Source organism: Cebus imitator, unplaced genomic scaffold, assembly GCF_001604975.1.
Source record: "Cebus imitator isolate Cc_AM_T3 unplaced genomic scaffold, Cebus_imitator-1.0 Scaffold60, whole genome shotgun sequence".
NCBI classification, from domain to species: Eukaryota; Metazoa; Chordata; class Mammalia; order Primates; family Cebidae; genus Cebus; species Cebus imitator.
Window position 1 is genome coordinate 5228363 of NW_016107375.1, and position 23754 is coordinate 5252116.

At 45.3% G+C, this 23754-nt stretch overlaps 1 protein-coding gene across 1 annotated transcript in view; it reads right to left on the reverse strand.

The window, feature by feature from the left end:
* Positions 1 to 23754, reverse strand: part of RNF165 (ring finger protein 165) — a 127436-nt gene that overhangs the window by 14955 nt on the left and 88727 nt on the right. Inside the window, exons 2-4 of the mRNA XM_017529700.2 lie at positions 14506 to 14821; positions 12344 to 12451; positions 229 to 358 (exon numbers count right to left, since the gene is read on the reverse strand). Of these exons, the coding sequence (XP_017385189.1) occupies positions 229 to 358; positions 12344 to 12451; positions 14506 to 14821 (554 nt within the window). The remainder of the gene's footprint in view (positions 1 to 228; positions 359 to 12343; positions 12452 to 14505; positions 14822 to 23754) is intronic.

Here is a 23754-nt window from a genome sequence, read left to right on the forward strand (position 1 = left end):
GGGAGTCAGGGTATAGTGGGGGTTGATACACAGGCAAGCTGGGTCATGTGGAAGTCGGGGCACAGTGGAGCCAGGATATAAGGGGGGCAGGTCACACAGGAGTCAGGGCATAGAGGGTCGATACACAGGGGAGCCAGGTCATGTAGGAGCCGGGGCACAGGGGAGCGCAGGCCTCAGACCACCACTGGCACTCAATAGGCACAAGGGAGTCAATTTTCTTTCACTCACCATCTGCGTGGACGAGGAGTTTCTGGGAAAGTGGTGCATTCGAGGAGTCGCTAGGTAATGCTGATAGTGCTGAGGGATGGGCCGCACCTGGAACTGAGCAGGACTCAAGCCAGTGTCCACACTGAGATCCCTGCAGGGAAACAGCCTCAGTGAAACACAGGGTGGTGTGATTTAGCCATCAGGCTACAGAAGGACCTCAGACATCAAGTCCATGGAGTAGAATCAGAGTGACACCCTGCCAGAGCTGAAAGGGACTTTATATCTCCCAGCCTTTCCTCACCCTTTAAAGGGAAGGAAACGGAGACCCAGAGAAGGAAGGGACTCTGCAAGGTCTGAAGGCGCTAGAGGAATCCAGACTCTATGAAATATCTTTAAACTAGGGGACCAAAGCTCCCTCCCAAGACAAAGTCCATCCCTGAGAGAAATGCTGAAAGAAGAATCTTAATCTAGCAAGCCAGAGGCACCGAGTAATGGAAAAACAAATTTCAGATAAAAGTGGAGGAGGGAGCCGAGGCTGTATTTTTACCATTTTGAGGAGACAACAGAAGAAAGACCTGTACACCTAGACCTACAGGCTAGACAGCTTATCCTGGACCACTGCATCCCACTCTGAAAAATATAGAAAAACTCATTTTGCTTAAAAACTAATTAATTGATGAATTGCACTGAGGATGAACCAATGGCTAATTTGGAAAATGGCTAATTTCAGGTCTGGGGAGAAAATGTGCAAGATGAGATGGAAACATCTTGTCATAACTGGAAACAGGAGAGCTATCAAAACACTGCTAGGGTGCTGGCAAAATGGCTCAGGAGCCATCCTGAAGAGGCTCCCACTGGCCAGAGTTAGGGCCATGTGCAGGCTGGCAAGCGTAACTGCAGTAGAGATGGAAATAAATTAAAATGGTTTAAATCCATGAGAGTGAAATGATGCGAGAAAATTGGTCCCCTTCAAACAATGTCAAAGAACAAACTCTTTCTCTCACCCTCTCCTCCCCCGAGATGAAGACTCGCCCAGGCTGGAGTGCAGTGGTGCGATCTCGGCTCACTGCAACCTCCACCTTCCTGGTTCAAGCGATTCTCCTGCCTCAGCCTCCCAAGTAGCTAGGACCAACTACAAGCATGCCACACCACGAGATAACTTTTGTATTTTTAGTAGAGACAGGGTTTCACCATGTTGGCCAGGCTGGCCTTGAACTCCTGACTTCAAGTGATCCACCCGCCGATGTGTCACAAAGTGCTGGGATTACAGGCATGAACCACCACGCCCAGCCAATGTATTTACTTTGAAAACTAGTAAATAAATAAAAAGAAGCCATTCTCTTATTACTATATTGCCAGGTAGTCAAATATTTGATAAGTGGAAATTTCTCTTTAGAAAAGTTTTTCAGCTAATAAATGAATAAGGGATGATTGAATTTTTGTTGAATTTTTGTCACCGTTTTGCATCCCCTAAAGAAATAAAGGATCTAAGCAAAGATCATCAATTGTTGCTAACATCAAAAAGGAGCAACAACCAAACAGTAAGTGCTTTCTGGTGGAAGAATACAGTATCAACTATGAAGTATTTTTGCCAAGAAATGAGAGTTGAACCTGAATCTACTCAACCCTTAATCTTGGTGCCAAGGTACGGAGAATACAAGAAACTGAGGGACATCTGAAGTGACAACACCAGAATGTAGCCAGCAAAATCCAAATAAGGGCAAACTTCAGGGAAAACAGACTGGTTTCTTCAACAAATACATTGGAGGGAAAAAGAAAAAAGATATGGAGGAGCATTAAAGGAATTTATGCTTCTATTGGTGATAGTTTAACAGGAGTTAGAGTTTACCTTTCCACTTTAAACCACTAGAAAGCCGAACAGAATATAAGAAATCTCTGTTTTCAGACATTGTATAACAAGCAATGCAGACTGTTATCCCTAGAAGGACAACATCTGAGATGAGTCCTACAGCCTCTCTAGTTTTTTGCATGAAGTCACATTCCAGAGCATGAGCAGGGAGAGAACTAGGCAGAGCATGATGGTCTTAATGAGTTGAAGATTCAGAGATCTTATTTCCAGGAGGCTGAGGTCTCAAAGTTGTGGTGCCATGTTTTGGAGAGAAGAGGTAGCTACATAGAAGGAGAGCTCCAGAAATCTGCACAGAGATCCCCTTGAGTCTCTACTGAATACTGAGATCTACATACATGGGGTGAAATTTTACCAGGTTGAACAAAGAGCAACCAAGGAATAGTGGGTTCCCAGAGATTAGACAGTGCTGGGAAGGATTCATATTCCAGTCAGCCAGAGCAGAGAGTCCTTGCTTATACAATAGACATCCCAGAAGAGCCTTGTGAGACTTATGTATGAATCTTATTTGGGAAGATCTAGGGATATTCTAGTCCTGCTGGAAGAAGACTTAAAAACGAGCCTCAAAAGGATGAAACTGAACTGCAAGTGCTGCTTACCAAGAGGAGGCCCAATACTCTCTAAATGAATAAAACACTTAACTACTTAACAGTGTATAATTCACAATTATTCATAAATAATGCTCATCATTCAGTACAAAATTACTGGACATGCCAAACAAGTGATAATATGTCCCAGAATCAGAGGAAAAATCAATCCATAGAAACAACTATGAAACAGAAATAACAAAAGGATGCTAAAATAGCTGTTATAATCATATTCAAATATACAAAAGAAAACATGAACACAGAGAAGAGTAAAACATATAGAAAATGATATATTTTAATGATGCCAGTGGAACTTCTAGAGATGAAAAATGCAATGTCTGAAATAGAAAATTCACTGGGTTAGATTAACAGCAGATTAGATACTACAAAAGAAAAGATTAGTGACTTGAAGACATAACAATAAAAATAATCCAAAATGAGCCAGGCACAGTGGCTTATGCCTCTAATCCCAGCATTTTGAAAGACCAAAGCAGGAGGATCATGAGCCCAGAAGTTTGAGGCCAGCCTGGGCAACATAGTGGGACACCATGTCTACAAAAAAAAAAAAAAGTTTAAATTATCTGGGTATAGTGATGTGTCCTGTGGTTCCAGCTACTCAGGAGGCTGAGATGGAAGGATCACTTGAGCCCAGGAAGTTGAGGCTACAATGAGCTGTGATGTCACCACTGCACTTCTGCCTAGGTGACAGAATGAAATCCTGAATACTAATAATAATAATTTAAAACAAAATACACTGCAAAAAAAGACTAAACAATTAACAGAGTCTCAGTAAAAATATCAAGCAGTCAGCCATATGGGTAAGTAAAGACCCAAAAAGAGAGAATGGAGAGTAGATGACAGAAAAAAATATTTTAGAGAAAAATATATTTTAGGGGAAAAAAATTGCTGAAATATTTCCAAATTTAATAAAATCTATAAACTCACAGATCCAAAAAGTTTAACAAACTTTAAGCAGAATAACACAAAGAAAACCACTCCAATGAATATAATAATCTAATTCTTAAAAAATAGTAAAAAAGACAGGATCTTAAAAATAAGGAAGGAACAAATGATTCATTCGACATAGAAGAACGTAGGTAAGAATGATCATAGACTTCCCATCAACAACAAAGCAAGCCAGAAGACAAAGGAATGGTATCTTTGAACTGCTGAAGGGCAAAAACTGTAAACTTAGAAATATATACCTAACAAAAATATGTATTTTAAAAGGACAGTGAAATAAAGATTTTTTTCAAAAAGTTGAGAGAGTGCACTGCCAGGAAATTGTCACTACAAGAAATGTTCTAAAAAGTTCTTCATACTAAAAAAAAAAAACACCAGACAGAAACGTAGATCTCTACGAAAAAAAAAAAAAAAAAAGAGTCCCAGAAATGATAATTATGTGGGAAATCTAAAAAATATTTTTCCTATTAAAAATTGTCTTTAAAGGTTGACTGCTTAAAGCAGAGATTGGCTTTACTTTCTGTAAAGGATCATAAATAGCAATTATTTGGGGCTTCAAAAGCCATGCAGTCTCTGTCACAACTACTCAAGTATCCACTGTAGTGCAAAAGCAGCTGTAAATAATAGGTGAACAAATAGATGTGGCAGTGTTCCAATAAAACTTTATTTATAAGAACGCAGAGCAGGCTATAATTTGCCAACCACCGGTTTAAAGCAAAAATGATAAAGTATTTTGGTGATTATACATACGTAGAGATAAAACCTACAAAAGGAGTAGCAAATAATGGAAAGGGATAGTGGAAGTATACTGTTGTAAGATTTTTGCATTAAACACAAAATGGTATAATTCTATTTTAGGGTATAGTGTACATGTTGTAAATCTAATGAATTCCCAAATTTGAATAAAATAAGATAAAATAAAGTGGTATGCCTCTTAAACCAATATTTCATACTAAAAATTCTCAACTGATCCTAAAGAAGGCATAAAATAGACAAAAAATTTTAAAAAGAAAAAAACAAAATTACAACAACAAAACAGATAGAAGAAAGAGAAAACAAAGAGCAAGATGGCAGGTTTAATTTTAGTCATGTAAACAATTACTTTAAATGCAAATGATCTAAACACCCCAATTAACAGACAGAGATTGTCAACTGCCAAACAGTAGCCAGCTACATGCTGTCCATTCAAGACATAAAGCTGTAAATACCAGGTTAAAAGTAAAAGGAGAAAAGAGATATACCCCATAAGCGCTAACTGGAAGAAAGCTGGAATGGCTGTGTTAATATCAGACAAGGTACACTTTGAACCAAGGGATATTACCAAGGATAAAGAAGGATACTTCATAATGATAAAGGGGTCAATTCATCTTGAAAAATGATAATCTTTTTAATGTCCTAACACATATGTGTATGTCAAAATAACTGAAGCAAAAACTGACAGACCTAAAAGAAAACAAATTCACAATTAAAGTTGCAGACATCCACCCTCCTCCTTTATAATTCATGGAATAGTTCATGAAAAAATATCAGTAAGAATATAAAATATAAAAGACCTGAACAATACTATCAACCAACTTAATCTAACTGACATTTACAAAATACCCCATCCAATAACAGTAGAATATACACTTTTTAAAAAGACATATATAGCATTTACTAAGATAGAATAAATGCTGGGCCATAAAACAAGTCTCAATAAATTTAAAAGGATTAGAATTACATAGAGTATGTTTTCTGATCACACTGGTATTAAATTAGAAATCAATGGCAAAAAAAATTTCTGCAAAATCCCAATTTTTTGAAAATTAAATAATAAACATCTAAATTACCCAGAGTCAAAAAGAATTCATAATGCTAGTTAGAAACTTTGTAGACCTTAAGGAAAAATTCAGTTTTATATGCTTATATTAGAAAAGAGAACCCAAAGTCATAATCTAAGTTTCCGCCTTAAGAAGCTAGAGCCCAAAATAAGCAGAAGGGAGGAAATAACAAAATCAAGATCAGAAATAAGTGAAATAAAAACAAACAATGGGATCAAAGGCTATTTCTAAAGAGCAGTACAAATGATTAAATTTCTATGTAGACTGATCAAGAACAAAAGAGGGAACATACAATTTACTCATACTAGGAATGAAAGAGGGAGCATTATTACAGATTCCAGATGTTAAAAAGGTAATAAGAAAATATTATGAACAGCCTTATGCCAGTACATCCAATGAAATGAGAAAATTTATTGAAAGACAAATTCCCAAAATCACCAGATGCAGTGGCGCACACCTGTAATCCCAGCTATATGGGAGACTGAGGCAGGAAGATCACTTGGGTCTAGGAATTTAAGACCAGCCTGGGGCTGGGAACAGTGGCTCACACCTGTAACCCAGCAGTTTGGGAGGTTGAAGTGAGAGGATTGCTTGAGCCCAGAAGTTCAAGACCAGCCTAGGCAACATGGCTAGACTCTGTCTCTATAAAAATGTGAAAAATAAAAAGTTAGCTGGGCATGGTGGTGCACACCTGTAGTCCCAGCTACTCGGGAGGCTGAAGCAGGAGGATTGCTGGAGCCCAGGAGATCGAGGCTGCAGTGAGCCAGTATCACACTACTGTACTCCAGCCTTGGTGACAGAGCAAGACCCTGTATCTAAAACTTAATTAATTAAAAATAATAATACCAATCCTACACAACTTATTTCAGAGAGTAGATGAGGAAATACTTCCCAAACCATTCAATGAGGCAAGCAGTGCACTGATACAAAATCAGATGAAGACATTTTGAAGGAAAAAAAAAAAAAACCTGTAAACCAATATTACTCATGAACAAAGATGTAAAAGTTACTTAACAAAATTTTAGCAATTTGAATCCAGCAATGTGTAGATTAAATGAGACTGATGTGACTTATCAACCAATCACAATGTATAAAGCTTATTTGGATCTTGATTGATTAAAAGTACAACAATCAGAAATTTTAATACTGGCTAGATATTTGATTATAGTAAAAATTATTCCTAATTTTCTTTATGTTAGTACTGGTATCAAAGTTAGGATGTGAAAAAGAGAATCATTATCTCTCGGGATATGTAGTGAAATATTTACAGATGAAATAATATGCCTGGATTTGTTTCCAAATATAGCAGTTTCTCCTTCTCTGTGAGGGATATGTTCCAGGACACCCCGTGGCTGCCTGAAACTGCAGATAATGCTGAATCCTATATAGACCATGTTTCTTCCTATACTGTATATTCATACCAATGATAAAGCTTAATTTATAAATTAGGCGCAGTAAGAGGCTAACAACAATAACCAATAACAAAATAGAACAATTTAACAATATACTGCAAAAAACGTTATGTGAATATGCTCGCTCTCTCTCTCTGTCTTTCTCTCTCTCTCTCTCTTCTCTGTCTCTCTTTCTCAATCTCTCAAAACACTGTAATATTTTCAGACTGTGGTTTACATGGGTAACTGCAACCCTGGAAAGCAAAACCACAGGTAACAGAGACTACTGTAACATCAGGGCTGGGAAAGTGAGAGAATAAAGATGAAGTAAAACTGGCCATGAGGGTCAGACGCTGTGGCTCATGTCTGTAATCACAGCACTTTGGGAGGCCAAGGTGGGTGGATCACAAGGTCAAGAAATCGAGACCATCTTGGCCAACATGGTGAAACCCCATCTCCACTAAAAATACAAAAATTAGCTGAGCGTGGTGGCCTAAACTCTAGGAGTTCCTAAACTCTAGGAACCAGTTGGATGCAAGCTTAGAAATCCACTAGGCCAGCCCCTCACATTCACAGTAGTAGTCCCAGCTACTCAGGAGGCTGACACAGGTGACTCGCTTGAACCCAGGAGGTGGAGGTTGCAGTGAGCCAAGATTGCGCCATTGCACTCCAGTCTGGAGACAGAGCGAGAATCCATCTCAAAAAAAAAAAAAAAAGGCCATGAGTCAATGTCAAAGCTGGATGATGTTTATGTGTGAATTCACTATACTATTCTCTTATTTTTTTATTATTTGATACTTTATATAATAAAAAGGGTTTCTTTATTTAAAAAATTCTCTATTGTGCAAAGGGAACATCCACTAACTCCAAGTTATATCTCTATGGGCACCAACTTCAGAAATACCAAACACATGCATGGAAACTTGTGGCATGTATTAGAGAAAATGTGTTGCAGAAAAGTTGTTTCTTGCAGTGTGCTGTGTACAGTGAAGTGGTCCCTGGTAATTAGGACACAGGTCCCTTTGGAAAAATGCAGCTAAGCACCCTTGAGAGGAATGCTAGGGCCTCAGAAGGTTTAACCTCAGATCCTACGGGGGCGAGAGAGCAAGAGGCACGGGACTCTGAGACTCGCCCTCTTCATCTTGCTGCAAGCAGGCCCTGACCACTAACTTCCTGTATTCCCACTGTGCCTGCTGCCCCTGAGCCTGGATCCCACACAGCCTGGGTTTGGCTACACATTGCCCTGAAATATCCTCTGAAATAGTTCTGAGGGAAAAACCCAACAAAGCCATCAGCTTTCAGGGGAGTCTGATCCCTGTTCCCTGGGTTATGTACATGAGAATATGAGCCCTGGAGAGCTGGCAGGAGCTCTCCAAGGTCCCTGGCATCTGGCCCCATCCTCCTCTTTGCACAGCCCAGGTCCAGCTGCTATGGGTGAAAAGGACTGCCAGTCACTCTCACAGGCTCCATGCACACCACAGCCTGAACAGCAGCAGCTGTCAGGAGACTCAGGCCCTTGTCCCAGGTTCACCCCTTCTTAGCTGTGAGGCCCTCTCTAGCTAATTCACCTCTTTGAGCCTCATGTCTAAGATGATGATAACAGTAGATCCTCATGGTAATGTTGGAGCATCAAATGAGAAAATGCAGGTGAAGGCTCTTTGCAGAGCACTATACGGATGTAAAGAGCGACTATCAGCCTGAATCCCTGGAATAAGTCATGATGAGCCCGTCACTTGGGAAATGAGCTAAACCCTTGGAGCCAGATGGAAGCAAACGTACAAATCCACTAGGGCAGCCCCTCACATTCACAGGTCCATCTGAGGCCTGCAGAGGACAATGCCTTATTCACAGACCTTGGCTGACTGGTTGGGACCATCAGGGTTTCACACCCTTGCCTGGGCTTATCCCATTGCACTGCCTCACATGGCAGAAGCTCTGATTTTTAGCATTTACCCAGAAGTCTTAGGGAACCCATTAAATTCAAAACAAATGTTCAAGGAATTCTACCAAAGCAAAGTCCCAAGGAGCTTGGAACAGAGTCACCCCAATCCCAAGAATGCTGACTGGAATAGCAAGAAACACCTTTCCCTTTAAATGAATGGGATGGTCTGCCCTGGGTGTGTCTGGGTGGGCTCTCATGATGCCCCTCTTATCGTCTCGTCAGAAATTCCTTGCTCGACCCAGGCTACCCCGACAGGGGATGTGGTTCCTTGAACCCTAAAGAAGTCTGGACCACTGTCTCAAAGATAAATTAGCCCCTAAAGCAGCAGTGTCTCCTGCCTCTCTGCTGTTGCCACTAGCCTGTAAGAGCTTGCTAAGTTTCTGGCTGGGCACGGTGGTTCACGCCTGTAATCCCAGCACTTTGGGAGGCTGAGGTGGGCAGATCACAAGGTCAAGAAATCGAGACCATCCTGGCCAACAAGGTAAAACCCCATCTCTACTAAAAATACAAAATTAGCTGGGTGTGGTGGCACACACCTGTAGTTCCAGTTATTCGGGAGGTTGAGGCAGGAGAATTACTTGAACCCAGGAGGCAGAGGTTGTAGTGAGCCGAGATCAAGCCACTACACTCCAGTCCAGGGACAGAGCGAGGCTCCGTCTCAAAAAATAAAAATAAAAACAACAAATAAAAAAAGAGATTACTAAGTTTCTAAAGGTGTCACAGAAATATCTAACAGACCTAAAGCCACAGGATTAACCCAGAACTGTGTTTTGGAGATTTCTTGTGTCATGTTTGGCCTTTTTATCTAAACATCAAGATGAACTTTATTTTCCACTTTCAATGTTCTTGAACATGATGTGGTCTGATTGCTGTACAGACCCTAAGTTCTTCCCAGAATCTGGCCCCACAAGTGCCAGCACTATCCTATGGGTGACTCCAGGCTCAGGGCACTTTGGGGGCTTTGCTGAGGCAAGGTTACCTGGAGGGGAATTATCAGTCGGAGGTGCTCACCCTCCCCCCACCCTCTGCCACTCAGAGACCTCGGCATGGCCAGGGCTGCCACTGTGACACAGCAGGGTACAGTCCACACATGGGAGCAGAGTTAGAACTGAGAATCCAGGACCGAGTTCAAGAAGGAGCATGAAGAGAACGGAGGCACTGGGCTGCGGCTCGAGGTCAGGATCAAGTTATGCAGCATGGGCGAGAAAGAGAGGGATTTGGGATTTATCCCCCAAGGCCTGCTACCTCCACACACTCTCAGGCCAGGATTCCCAGCTGAGAGAAGCTGCTTGGGTTGGGTTAAGAGATCCCAAAGTAGGACAAAAGGCCAAGGTAACCTCAGGGGCTGCACAGACTTGGGGCTGGACAAGGGCTTGAAGCCCGGTTTCTGCAATGACCAAGGGCAGAAGTCAGTGGTCTCTGATGGTTCTCTAAAGGGGATGAGGGATGCTACAGACACGCTCCCCCCGCCCCCAGGGGCTCCTTGTAGAGGGTGAGAGTAACTCTTCCTATAATGCATTTCCTGTCATCCAATTACCAGCCTGCCTGTCTCCTGGCAGAAGTAGCCTCTCTAGAAAAGAGGGCTGGGATGCAGTTAGCACAATCAATCAATCGCAAAACCCCTGGGCGCCACTGGGTTGGCCCCCCGCTGGAGCAGAGCTAATTACAAGGGAGGAGAAACAGCATCCTACTTGGAAAGTGGGGACAGAACAGGCAGAAAGAGCCCAAGGGTGGATGGTGCGGGTGGGGGGGGGCCCTCCAGGCAGGGTGTCCCAGCATCCCCTGCTGTGGCAGGGACCAGCCTCCCGGAGCTTCCTTCTTTCTGTTTCTTGGGGCAAGCAGGGCCAGGAATGCAGACTGGTTTAAATGGTTAAGAAAGACAAGGGGGGTTCGCTCTATAAGGAAAGCTGAGGACATGGCCAGTACCCACGTGCTCCTCCTGCCATCTACCCAGGATGTGTCCCATCTATGTCACCTGTCCAGTCCCACTTGCCTGTAGGCCCCTGTGTGTGTTCCAATCACTCAGCCATATGCAAGGACCCTGAGTGCTCCGTGTGTAGTGAATTGAATTAAATGAAATTGACTTGACTACTGAGGGACAGAATTCAATCCAAATTGCAATTAAATCTTCCTAATTTGAATCTGCTAATTGGAAAAGGCTAGGCAGAAGTTGGCTGCAGTGCAATCTATCTTTTATGGAACTGTTCAATTTAACGGAGAGTGTACCTGAGAATGAGCAGAGGACTGAAGAACATGGAACATGTGAAAGCCACAGTCTCCTGCACCTAGAAGTACCCTTAGCACTCAATTGACTGGAACTATTCTTTGAAGTCACTGCTGGGTGTGCATGGGAAGGGCTCCCAAAGCAACCCTGGACTAAGCCTGGCAAATGGCTGAAAAATGACACAATGGCACATCAGTCTTTAAGGTAATTCATCTTTTTCCATTGATAGATTCTATATTCTAAAAAAACAAACAAATATTTTTTTATCTGAAAGTTTCAAGAACAGCATAAAAAATTCCTGTATTCCCTTCACCCAGATTCCCCAGATGTCACTATTTTACCACATTTCTATTTCATTTCTCTCTCTGTCTCCTTTTCTCTCTCCTTCACCAAATGTATATAATATAGTTACACACACATACACACACACACACACACACACTCCTCTGTGGAGATTGATGATAGAATAGATAGGTGATAGATAGATGATAGATAGATAGATGGATAGATAGTTCTTCTCCCCTGAACTCTTTGCAGGTATGATGCCCTTTATCTCTAAATATTCAGTGAACTGCACACCTTTTTAAGTTTTCAAGGGTCCGGATCCAAACCTAGTTAATATCAGCTCTCTCCTGAGCTAGAACCAGAGTTGGGTGGGACCCAGGATCCAAAACCAAGTGACCCTGCATCAGGACAACAAAGACATCTGTCCTGAGTGGGGGAAATTATGGGCAGGTCTCTCAGGGGCTCAATATCTGCAAAGACTCAGCAAGAACACTACCCTCAACCTCTCCCCGCAACCCCTTCCTCAGTCCTGACCTCCGACCTGGCTGGCTTTGTCTCCATCCTTCAAGATGCAATGTAAGTCTGTGTTTACATAGCCACCCGCTCCCCAGCACTGCCTTGCTGGCATGCCGTCGCACTTCTCTGTGGATCCCTTGAGACACACCTCCTCCAGGAAGCCTTCCTGATCACCCAGTTCCTCAGAATTCTCCTTTCTTCTCTCCCCCTGGGGACCACTGGCTCATATCCCCCACTGAACCCGGGAAATGTTTCCTATCCCTGTCCCCCTCCTCCCCTACAGGATCATGAACACTGAGTCCCACGCTGGGCACATGATGCACCCAGTAACATCTGAGCTAATTGCTAGAACCAGGCCCACGTGGGACCATCTGGCCAGGAGGGTGGCTGGGAGCAGAGGCAAAGGCTGGGGCCTAAGAACTAGGCCTCTTGCACCATTCAGGGTGAAGGAAAACAGAAACTCCATGGATCTAGCAAGACCTCCCTCCTTCTTCCCTTCCTCCCTTCCTCCCTGCCTGCCCCAGGGGCCCAGAAGACTCACCAGTCAGTGCCCTCAGCCAAATACCTGGGCTGAGGTGTCTGCAGTTGGCCGAAGTCGAAGCTGGGGTGGAGGCGGTGGGGGTGGACAGATACACGCTCCTGACTCCGCCTGCACCAGAAGTGACGGACAGCCCTGGCGTCAGGGTGTGTGCGCGTCGCTGGTTCCCAGGAGCTCTGGGGCACCCTCAGGCTGCCCCACTCCTGCAGCCCCTCTCAGCACCCACACTCTATGAAGCACCGAGTTTCACCACTCTTGACAAACTCAAGGAAGCTTCCCAGATGAGCAGCAGGCTGTAGCTCGGACACTCCATTGGGCTGTCTCCAGGCTGCCTGCTATGCTAAGGTCTCTTCCTAGGTGTGTCCCCAGCAGATTACCTGGTTCCACCCACTCTCTGCCTCTTCACACTTCTCCTTCCCCTTGTCCTTGGTGGGCCATCTTCAAGACACACAGACTTGCCTCCTGCAGGCTCTGTGTACCTTATGGCTCCCATCATGCTCTTCTCCTCTCCTCAACCCTTTTTCAACACTCTTCCCAGCTTTCATGGCACAGGTCAAAGCCTTCCTCCTCCAGGAAGGCCTCCTTGAACACCCCAGATCATGATGACCTCTTCTCCCTCTGACCTCCTACAACACTCACTTTCTATCTAAGGCATCCCAAGCCCTGCAGTCATGTATGCCTAGGGCCTTAGAAATCATCTAGTCTGGCAGTTCTTAAAGTGCTCCAAGCATCTTTAGGAGACCCCCAACCCTTTCAGGTGGTTCAAGAGGTCAAAACTATTTTCCTAATAATGCTATAAGGCTATTTGCCTTTTCACTCTCATTCTGTCACAAATGAACAGAAGGGTTTTCCAGAAACTACATGGAAGGTGATTCTGCAAGATTCAATTCTGCAGAAGCAGACATAAGAACATTCTATTAAGCCATACATTAAAGAGATTTGCAAATATGTGTATAAGAAAGTCATGCTTCTTGCTAAATTTATTTTTTTTTTTTTTTTTTTTTTTTTTTTTTTTTTGAGACGGAGTTTCGCTCTTGTTACCCAGGCTGGAGTGCAGTGGCGCGATCTCGGCTCACCGCAATCTCCGCCTCCTGGGTTCAGGCAATTCTCCTGCCTCAGCCTCCTGAGTAGCTGGGATTACAGGCACACGCCACCATGCCCAGCTAATTTTTTGTAGTTTTAGTAGAGACGGGGTTTCACCATGTTGACCAGGATGGTCTCGATCTCTTGACCTCGTGATCCACCCGCCTCGGCCTCCCAAAGTGCTGGGATTACAGGCTTGAGCCACCGCGCCCGGCCCTCTCTTGCTAAATTTATATATAGCAGTTATTTTTCATAAAAATATATTATTGGTGTTAACATGAATTTGTTATTGTTATTTTTAGAGAATTAATAAATATTTGAAACTTTTTAGTTTTCTTTTCTAATATGGTAAACATCAATAGTCAAAACCCACACACACAGAAGCTCTTTGTAGTCTTCATTAATTTTTAAGAGTGGAAAAGAGTCCTGAGACCAAAAAGTTTGAGATCCACTGACTATCCAACTCTTTCTCTTGACAGTGGAGGCTCAGAGAGGCTCAGTGACTTACCCAGGGCCCCACAATAACTCCACACCTGTTTGATTAGGATTGTCTAAGTTTACTCCCCGTTCGTTTCCTAAGTATTAATATGTAGCTGGACTCTACCTAGACCGTGGACTCTTGAGGGCGGGGCTGGAACGAGCCATTTCCTTTTGGTATTCTTTAGGGTTCTTGGGTGTTAGAACCAGGCGGTCATAAAGCTGGAGGGAACACGAGGGGTTTCCTAGTCAAATTTCCTCCCACACCATGCAGAATTCCGCTTTGAGGATCACGGATCACCAGTTACCCAGCCCCTGACCCTGCACCTGAGTGATGCGATGGGGACACACACCGGCTTCTGAGGGAGCCCGAGTCAGGCCAGGACAGTGCTCACTGCCCGAGATGAATGCCTCTGAAACAATAGCTACTTCCTACAGAGACCCACTCGATGACTGCCGGCTAAGCCAAGGAGAGAAGCGAGGCGTCCATGAGCCTGTGGCCCCGCCCCAGTCTTCGCCCCACTTAGGCCACTCCCTGGCCCTGGCCCCGCCCCCTTGGTCACCCCCCACCCCGGGTCCCCACTTCGAACCCAGGCAGCACCAACCTGGGGTGCGAGACAAGCCTGCGGTGCTGGGCTTCCAGGAGCTGCTGCTGCAGGAGGTATTGCTGGTGCAGGGCCTGAGGTAGGAAGGAGGGACCTGTGACGTCCTGGAACTGCAGGGTGGGCAGCGGGGTCAGCGACTGGTGCAGGGCGCCGCTGTGCTGGTGGGCCGGGGCCATGTGGGCGCTGAGGCCTGGCTGCGACTGCACGGGGTGGGCCAGCGGGAAGTCGGGAGCGAGCTGCTGCGGCTGCGGGGGGCCCAGGTGGAAGTGGCGGCAGGAGGTAGCGTGAGGATGCTGAGACCTTTGAAAGGGGGCACCTGGAAGGCAAGGACAGAGACATCACCATGAGGACCAGCACCAAGCTGCCATCACACTGACCCTCGTGCCCACTCAGGACAGCCTGGGGCTGGTGAAGCTCAAGACCTGTATTAGGTAGGACACAGCAGGGTCATCATGGTTATAGGTATGTGATTATCTTTAACTCAGCCAGGTGAAGGCTGTGTGTGTTGTGTGTACCTGTTGAGGGGTGAGGGAAGTGTGTCTTCTTTAATGAACACATAAGCATCATTTTTATAATTAACATACTTCTTTAGAAGCCTTAAGGTTCCTAAAGCTTGGCCTTTTAAATTAGGCTCCTATCCAAGCTCACTGACCCCACTACCTTTTTAAAGATGCCACATGGGCCAGGTGCAGTGGCTTATGCCTGTAATCCCAGCAATTTGGGTGGCTGAGGTAGGTGGATCATCTGAGGTCAGGAGTTCAAGACAGCCTGACCAACATGGAGAAACCTCGTCTCTACCAAAAATACAAAAATTAGCCAGGCATGGTGGTGCATGCCTGTAGTCCCAGCTACTTGGGATGCTGAGGCAGAAGAATCACTTGAACCCAGGAGGCGGAGGTTGCAGTGAGCCAAGATGGAGCCGCTGTGCTCCAGCCTGGGCAACAAGAGCAACACTCTGTCTCCAAAAAAAAAAAAAAAAAAAAAAAAAAAAAAAAAAAAAAAAAAAAAAAAAAAAAAAAAAAAAAAAAAAAAGCCACATGAAGGAGAAAATTTAGTGCAGACTAGCTAAGCTCTGAACTTCACTGAACCCTGACCAGCCAGGACTCAACCCATATGGAGCCCTAATTCCCAGAGAAAAAATGACCAGAAGTTGCTTTATATACAGTTTTAAGGAAAAAAAAAAAAACACACACACACACACACACAGATCACATGAAATAATTTTTTATTTAAGTAAATGTTAAATAATTTATTATAACATTATCATTGATTTAAAAGCCAACATGTCCAGGTCGAAGCTGGGTTCAGGCTACATTCAATTTGAGCTCTAGTACTTTTCTAAATGAAATTGAGCTTGACCATAAGAAAGTCTTACAAATTCTCTCTGAGTGAAAGTCCAGCTCTAGGTGCTGAAGTGAGGCCTTTAATGAGGCCAGGAAGTAGACCAGGAATTTCAGAAAGATTTGCAGAAAACTCCCTGCTAAACATGGCAGATTCAGTACATGTCTGCTCCTCCCAATACCCACTAAAATGAGAACAAAGGAATAAAGAGACAATAAACAGACAAGGACAGAGAGAACAGGAGAGGTGACATCAGCAGGCAACAGATGTCAACAAATTTTTGGAAGAAAAGGAAAGCAGATGGAGGAATTTGCAGATCAGAGAAACTGAAAACCAAGCACCTACCAAAGGAGCCGTCAAAAAGAAATGGACAAGTCTCAACACACAATGCTGGAAGTGTCAGGAACTGGAGGCAGTGGCTACTTGGAAGGCAGGAGAAAGGGCGGAGCCGAGAACAGGGAGACCTACTGCAATCTGTGTAAGGAGCAGTTCTGCCCACGGCTCCTCCCCTTTCTCATGCAGGGCAGTGACTTTCTTTCCCAGAGATGCCCAGATAGGAGTAGGGGTTGACCCAAGGCAGAAGAGGGCAGGAGTGCAGCACCATGCTAAAAACATAGCAGGATTCAGTGGAAGTCTGTATATGGAACTTTGGAATTCCTGTCCTCCTCTACTACTTGGTGCCAAAAACACTGTTACCCAAGCTTGTGCCCCTCTCCTGTACCCTCCACAGCCCCAGGGTGAAACTGGGGGATGCTTCTCTAAAGAAAATCATTGGTCCCAGGAAGAGCTATGCAGATACTTCCGGTTGAGAGCACCCCAATTAAATCATTGGGTCCCCAACTGACCACTCTAGAATGAAGCCCAGTCATTGAAAAGTCCATTCTCACCCTCAAGGCCCACAGACATTCCAGACAGCTTTAGTGACCTACTCTTTGACATGAACAGACAGCCTAAGAGTGATCAGTCTTTTGATTTCAAAGTGAAAAGAGAAAGAGAATCCACCAATTTTTAAAAAATGAACTCAGAGGATCATGTCCTTTGCAGGGACATGGATGAAGCTGGAAACCATCATTCTCAGCAAAACAACACAGGAACAGAAAACCAAACACTGCATTTTCTCACTCATAAGTGGGAGTTGAACAATGGGAACACATGGACACAGGGAGGGGAACATCACACACCGGAGCCTGTCAGGGGGTAGGGGGCTAGGGGAGGGATAGCATAAGAGAAACATCTAATGTAGATGACTGGTCAATGGATACAGCAAACCACCATGGCACGTGTATACCTATGTAACAAACCTGCATGTTCTGTACATGTATCCCAGAACTTAAAGCATAATTTTTTTAAAAAAATGAACTCAGAAGAACAGAGTTATTGCAAGGACTAGAAAAAAATTAACTTCAAAACAACATAATCAATATCCTCAGGAAAACAAGATGTTGGATCCATGCAACTACATGAAGCTCTTGAAGAAGGATCAATGAGAAAATGAGAAAGAGAGTTCTTGGAAATTAGAAATGTATGTGGTAAAATGAAATTCAACAGGGGAGTTGGAAGACAAAGCTGGAGACATTTTCCAGAAACCAGAATGAGAAGATGGAGCAATGGGGCATGGGAGGAAAAAAGATGTAAACATTGAAGGAACCAGTCAGAAGATTCCACATTCCACTAGGAAGAGAGAAAGAATGGAAGAAATGATAGGGAGAAAATTAGGGAAAAAATTATAACCCCTATTTCCTACAACCGAAAATCTGCATTTCTAGATAGAATGGCCTTCTGAGTGTCCAGCAAAGTAGATGGGGGAAAGAAATCCCCTACTCCCAAAAGACATCTCCCTGCAAAGTGTCCAAACAACCGGAGCAAAGAGATGGTTCTAACGCCTTCCAGAGAAAAAGGTCCCATTTCAGAATAGCTTGAGATTTTTCAAGAATAAATCCAGAGGCTTGAAAACGATAGAGCTGCCTTCAAGGTATAGAGGGGAAAGGGTGATTTCCAGTCTAGAATTTTCTGCCCAGCCAAACCATTCATCAAGTATGAGAACAGAATAAAGCCATTTTCAAACATACAGGAACTCAAAAAAATTAACCTTCCTGACACTTCTCAAAAAGGTACTAACACAAACCAAGAAAGAGGAACAACGAAATAGGGCTGCACCCAACAGAGGTGGGAGGTTTCTCAAGCACACAGCTGTGCAGGGACTTCTGCAGCCATTCCACGGGGGAGCAGGAGGGTGAGGGGATCTGCAGGAGAGGAGAGGGGACTGGAGACAATGCGATTATTGACGAAGGGCTAGGCGCAGTGGCTCATGCCTGTAATCCCAGCACTTTGGGAGGCTGAGGTGGGAGGATCATGAGGTCAGGAGATCGAGACCATCCTGGCCAGCATGTTGAAACCCCATCTCTACTAAAAATACAAAAATTAACTGGGTGTGGTTGTGTGCACCAGTAATCCCAGCTATTCCAGAGGCTGAGGAAGGAAAATGGCTTGAACCCTGAAGGCGGAGATTGCAGTGAGCCAAGATGGTGCCACTGCACTCTAGCCTGGCAACAGAGTGAGAGTCCACCTCAAAAAAAAAAAAAAAAAAAAATGGCCCCATGAAAATGGTACTACTGCACAGTGGCTCGCATCTGTAATCCCAACACTTTGGGATTACTTTGGAGGCTAAGGCAGAAGCACCACTTGAGGTCAGGAGTTCAAGACCAGCCTGGACAACAAAGCAAGAAAGAAAGAAGAAAAAAGTATTTTAAAAAATAGTATTTGGCCTGATGCAGTGGCTCACGCCTGTAATCCCAGCACTTTGTGTGGCCTAGGCAGGTGGATCACAAGGTCAGGAGTTTGAGACCAGCCCAGCCAATATGGTGAAACCCCATCTCTACTAAAAATACAAAAATTAGCCAGGCGTGGTGGCATGTGCCTGTAGTCCCAGCTACTCAGGAGGCTGAGGCAGGAGAATTGCTTAACCCCGGAGGCGGAGGTTGCAGTGAGTTGAAATCATGCCACTGCACTCCAGCCTGGTGACAGAGCGAGACTCTGTCTCAAAAAAAAAAAAAAAAAAAGTATTTGAAGATTTGAACGGATTTTATAATGTGATAGAGAATTTGGTAAGAATCTGTTAAAATGCTATAGAAAACAAGGCAATCAAAAGAAAATGATGCAATTATTATGACCAAGGAAAGAAAAAGTTGTGTAAGAAAGTGTGACTACCTGTATGATGCTGTACTTGGCTCAACAGTAAACAACATTTCTATATTAACAATAAAGCAAATAATTAGGAAACTATATTAGAACAGAAAAGGAAGTTTCTTCCACAATATAAATAGCATAGGCAATATCGGAAATTGAAAAATTCCGACAAATAGAAATCTAATCTTTGGTTGTAAATTTGCTTGGTAATTTACGTCTTTCAGGAAAGAAATGCCTGAAGAAGAGCTAAAAGCATGCTGCAGTTGAGGGGTGTGCCTCTGGTGTGGAGGGCAAAGGGCAGACGGAAGCTGCGGGGCTCAATGTGTCTTACACTAGTCTGTTCAGCCTTGTAGATGACTTGCTTGTCACTGATCAACTTTTTAAAATAAATCTTTGCAAAAAGAAATGAAAATCCAAAGAATTTCTGCCTGTCTGCAAGTGAGACAGAAAAGAATTATCTAGAACTTTAATTCCCACAAGCATTTCCGTAAGTCAGGCCTCTCTGCTTTACAGATTCTGGCTTTGGTAAGTCCGGGAACTGCAGCACGAGCAAGCGCGCACCAGATCCCCTTCCCCTCATTCCATCATCTTCCATCACACAGGACAAAGGGAAGGAGAGTGCCCGTGTGACAGAGGGAATGAGGGCAAGAAAAGGGAAGCGCTGCAGAAGGATAAAGAGCAGTGGAAGATAAACGTGACTGTAAAGCAAAAGAATGGGGTGAAAATGGGTATTGTCAAGACTCTCACCCAGCACTGTCCCGCTGAATTATAATGTGGGCCACATAGGGAATGTTACATGTCCTAGTAGTCACCTTTTAAAAAGTAAAAAGAAACAGATAAAATTATTTTAATAATATATATTTCTGTAATTCAACATATCCAAAATGTTATTTCAATATGTATTCTATATTTTAAGAAATTATTGAGCTTTTTTACATTATTTTCTTTTCATACTATGTCTTCAAAATCTGGTGGCAATTTTGTGCTTACATCTCAATTCGCCCTAGCCTCATTCCAAGTATCCAGTAGCCACTGGAGGTGAGTGACTTCCATTTTGGACAGTGCATCTCTACAGGAAAAAAAACCAGCTCTGTACACAGAGCAAAGCATTTCAGCCAAGTTTCCTAATCAATAGAGTGGAGCAGTGACCACTGTTTACTGGTGAAATCCAAACCTCTGGGTCTGGTTATTGTTATTTTGTTGCTGTTGTTTGAGTTGGAGTCTTGTTCTGTTGCCAGGCTGGAGTGCAGTGACCCGATCTCAGCTCACTGCAATCTCTGCCTCCCGGGTTCAAGCCATTCTCCTGCCTCAGCCTCCCTAGGAGCTGGGATTACAGACATGTGCCACCACACCCAGCTAACTTTTTTATTTTTAGTCGAGATAGGATTTCACCATGTTGGCCAGGATGGTCTCAATCTCCTGACCTTGTGATCCACCCGCCTCACCCTCCCAAAGTGCTGGGATTACAGGCTTGAGCCACCACACATGGCCTCCCCTTGGCCTGGTATTAAAGCTCCATTCTCCTTATTTCCCACAGACCCCTCCAAGCCCTCCCCCAGCCGTCCACACGGATCTACTAAAAATTCCAGATACATCTTGCACATTCTCACTGGAGAGCCTATGCTCCCATCTCCCTGGCTGCTTTTTCCATCTCAAAGGGTCCGTGTCTCCTCTCAGCTCCTCCAGAAATGCCACCCTGCCCACCAGTCCCAGGGATGCCTTACTCCTCTAATCTCTGAGAACTCCCTTCTCTCCCACTCCTTTGGCACCTGGCAGTGGCTACCTTGAGCTGTCTCTTCACACTGGCCGCCCCCGCCAGGCTGGGCTTCATGTCTTAGCTGTTTCTGGATCCCCACGCACCTGGCTTGGTGCTGGCACCCAGTAAGTACCTGCTTGTCTGACGGATTGTTGTGGGGAGTGAGGGAAGCACAGCGGTTCAAAGGGACTGAGGGTTTGAGGCTGGTTGAAGGCACACTGGTTTGAAATGGAGTGGGAAAGAGAATGGCAAGTGGAGCCAGGTAGGTTCTGGGTGTTGGTACTTGGCATGGCAGGGCCAGGTCAGGCAGGGCTGGCCAGCACCCTCCCAGGTGAGCCCTGGGAGAGCCTCCCCCACTGCCACGAGCGTGCAGCTGCCTCCCTCGCATCAGCCCCTCCTTGCCATGAGGATGCCCACTCTGTCCAAGGAGCCTTCAGGTTTCTCTGGAGGCGCATTAGGAGGAGCACCAAGTGCCCCAGCCTGGGGAGGTTTCTACCATCCTACAACTGGTGCCCTCCAGCTGATGCACTGGGAAGTGAGAGCAGATTCTTCTCTCCACAGTGGCGGCCAGAGGAAGGTGGGCACAGGTACCTGGCTGTCTGCAATATTCCAGGCAAACTCTGCCTGCAATATTCTAGGCAAACTCTGCCTGCAAGGTCCTTTGACTTCCCTTCCGGGACTCTGCACTTCTTCCCTCTACCATCTCCATCCCCAGAGTGGTTCCTGGTCTCAACACCCTGATGAGAAGGGAACTGGAAGTGGAGACATCCCCCATACCCGCTGGGGCCTCTCCTCAGCCCTAAATCATGTGGGATCTGTAACAGTACCAGGCAGCAGCTGCTCCATTTGGTTTCTAAGACCAGAGGAGTGAAGCTCTCAGGATAGAATAGCTGAGTCCAGGACAAGTCCATGATCAGTGATGTCTGAAAAACAGACATCCCAAATACCCCATAAGTAGACAACCTGCAATTTTTCCCATTAGAGTTGCTCCTTCAAGTTAAAAAAATAATCTCCAGATGTCCCTGATTACATTATGCATTTGTCATATTTCCCCAAGCTAAAATGCCATCAGTTGAAAGATCCATTTTGAACTAAATAATATTTTTAGAGAGTAGGGAGAAAGAAGGGTCTTCCAGAAACGACCAAACAAGGCACCACATTAAATAAACACATCAATGGGAAGACACACATTCATTTCAGAAGAAAAATGCATATCTTAGAATTCTGAGTGGATACTAACAGTGAGCACATCTGAGAATTGGCCGGGAGCTGTACCTTAAACCAGGAGGCGGGGCCCGAGTGAGATGGGTGCAGGGCTGAGGATAGCCCTCCACAGCTGGGGCAGGGGGAGCCCACAGGTGCCGGGCTCTTCTGAGGCCCACCTGGCAACACAGGACACACCATAGGTGCCCCGCAAATGCCTGGGGACTGGTGGCTGCTTTGTGACTTGTGGGCAAAAAGCCCAAAGAGACTGGCTGCTGGAGAACGGCTGGGTCGGAGGACAGAAGAACCCATGGGGGAGGGAAAGAAAAGGGAGAAGCAGAGAGCAGTGGGGAAGGTGGGTGGAGATAACAGTGACAGCTTCCCCGAGTCTCTAAAACACTCACTGACTTGCCTGGGACACTCACCTGATAAGTGACAAAGTAGAAATTTGAACCAAGGTGTTTTCTAAAAGCCAAATGTGGACGCGCAAGGAGCTGGGAAGCTTGATGAAGTATGGTAGCAGTGAGGGAGTGCTGTGGCCTCAATGTTGGTGTCACCCCAAAGTCATATGTTCAAATCCTAACCCCCAAGGTGATGGTTTTAGGAGGCAGGGCCTTTGGGAGGTGATTAGGTCATGGGGATAGAGCCCAATGAATTCGATTAGTGCCCTTTGAAAAGAGGCCCCAGAGAGCTGGCCCACCCCTTCCACCAGTGAGAACACAGAGGGAAGGTGCCATCTATGAGGAGGCAGGCCCTCGCCAGACACTGAGTCTGCCAGAGCCTTGGTCTTGGACTGCCCAGCCTCCAGAACTGTGAGTAGTGCATTTCTGTCATTCCTAAGCTCCCAGTCTATGGCCTTCTGTTAGAGCATCCTGAACAGACTAAGACAGGGGGCCTCCCAGGAAGAAGAATGGTGCAGAGATAGGGCCAGGACACCAAGAGAACACACTGGGTATAGTCAGGGGGCTCTTCAGGCCAGCAGATGAGGGAAGTGGAGTGAGGGCTGAGCCTAGGCAGGAGCAAAGAGCCAGACCAAGAAGTCAGATGCTGGGGAGCGTGGAAGGCAGCAAAGGCTTCTCCAGGAAAGGCTGACTCCCGAGCTGGAGGTCCTGATGCTCCAGCCCTAGGACTTGCTCTGGAGGAAAGTGGAATTGTATCCTCAAGACTCCAGGGCTGAGAGGCACTGTCTTCCAGCTCTTCAAGGAAAAGAAGGCTGAAGGAAGAGAAGAACAGGCAGCCTGAAGGGCCCCACAGGGTAGCTGACATCTCAGCCTGGCCTGCCACCCACCCAGGGCCACCCCCGTGACAGTGGCCCTCTGCTGGTGGGTGCCTCAAGCACAGGCCTGCCCAGAGTCCCTGTTGCAGGCCCCCAGCTGACCAGAGCCAGCTCTCCCTGCTCCAGGGCCATGGGACCCTGGGAGGATAGGATGGGACCCAAACCCTCCTGAGATTCTCTGGGGCTTCCCTGGAGGCCTGAGTTCCTGCCTCCCTAGCCCAGCTCTCAGGTGTCATGTTTCTAGCTGTGCTCAGCTACTGAGCCAGCCTCACTCTTCCCCATCATTGGAGCAGAACAGGGAGGAGACACTGGAAGCAGGGCCCTGATGGCCAGAAAGGAGGGGAAAGCCAGAGACTGCCTCTCCAAATGCTCCAGGGAGGGTCAGGGAGAAAGAAGACAGGACAGCTGGCCGCAGGGCTGGAAAGGCTCAGCCTCATCAGCCAGGGTCCAGTGCTGGCTCCTTTTTGAAAAGCCCACACAAGTAGCA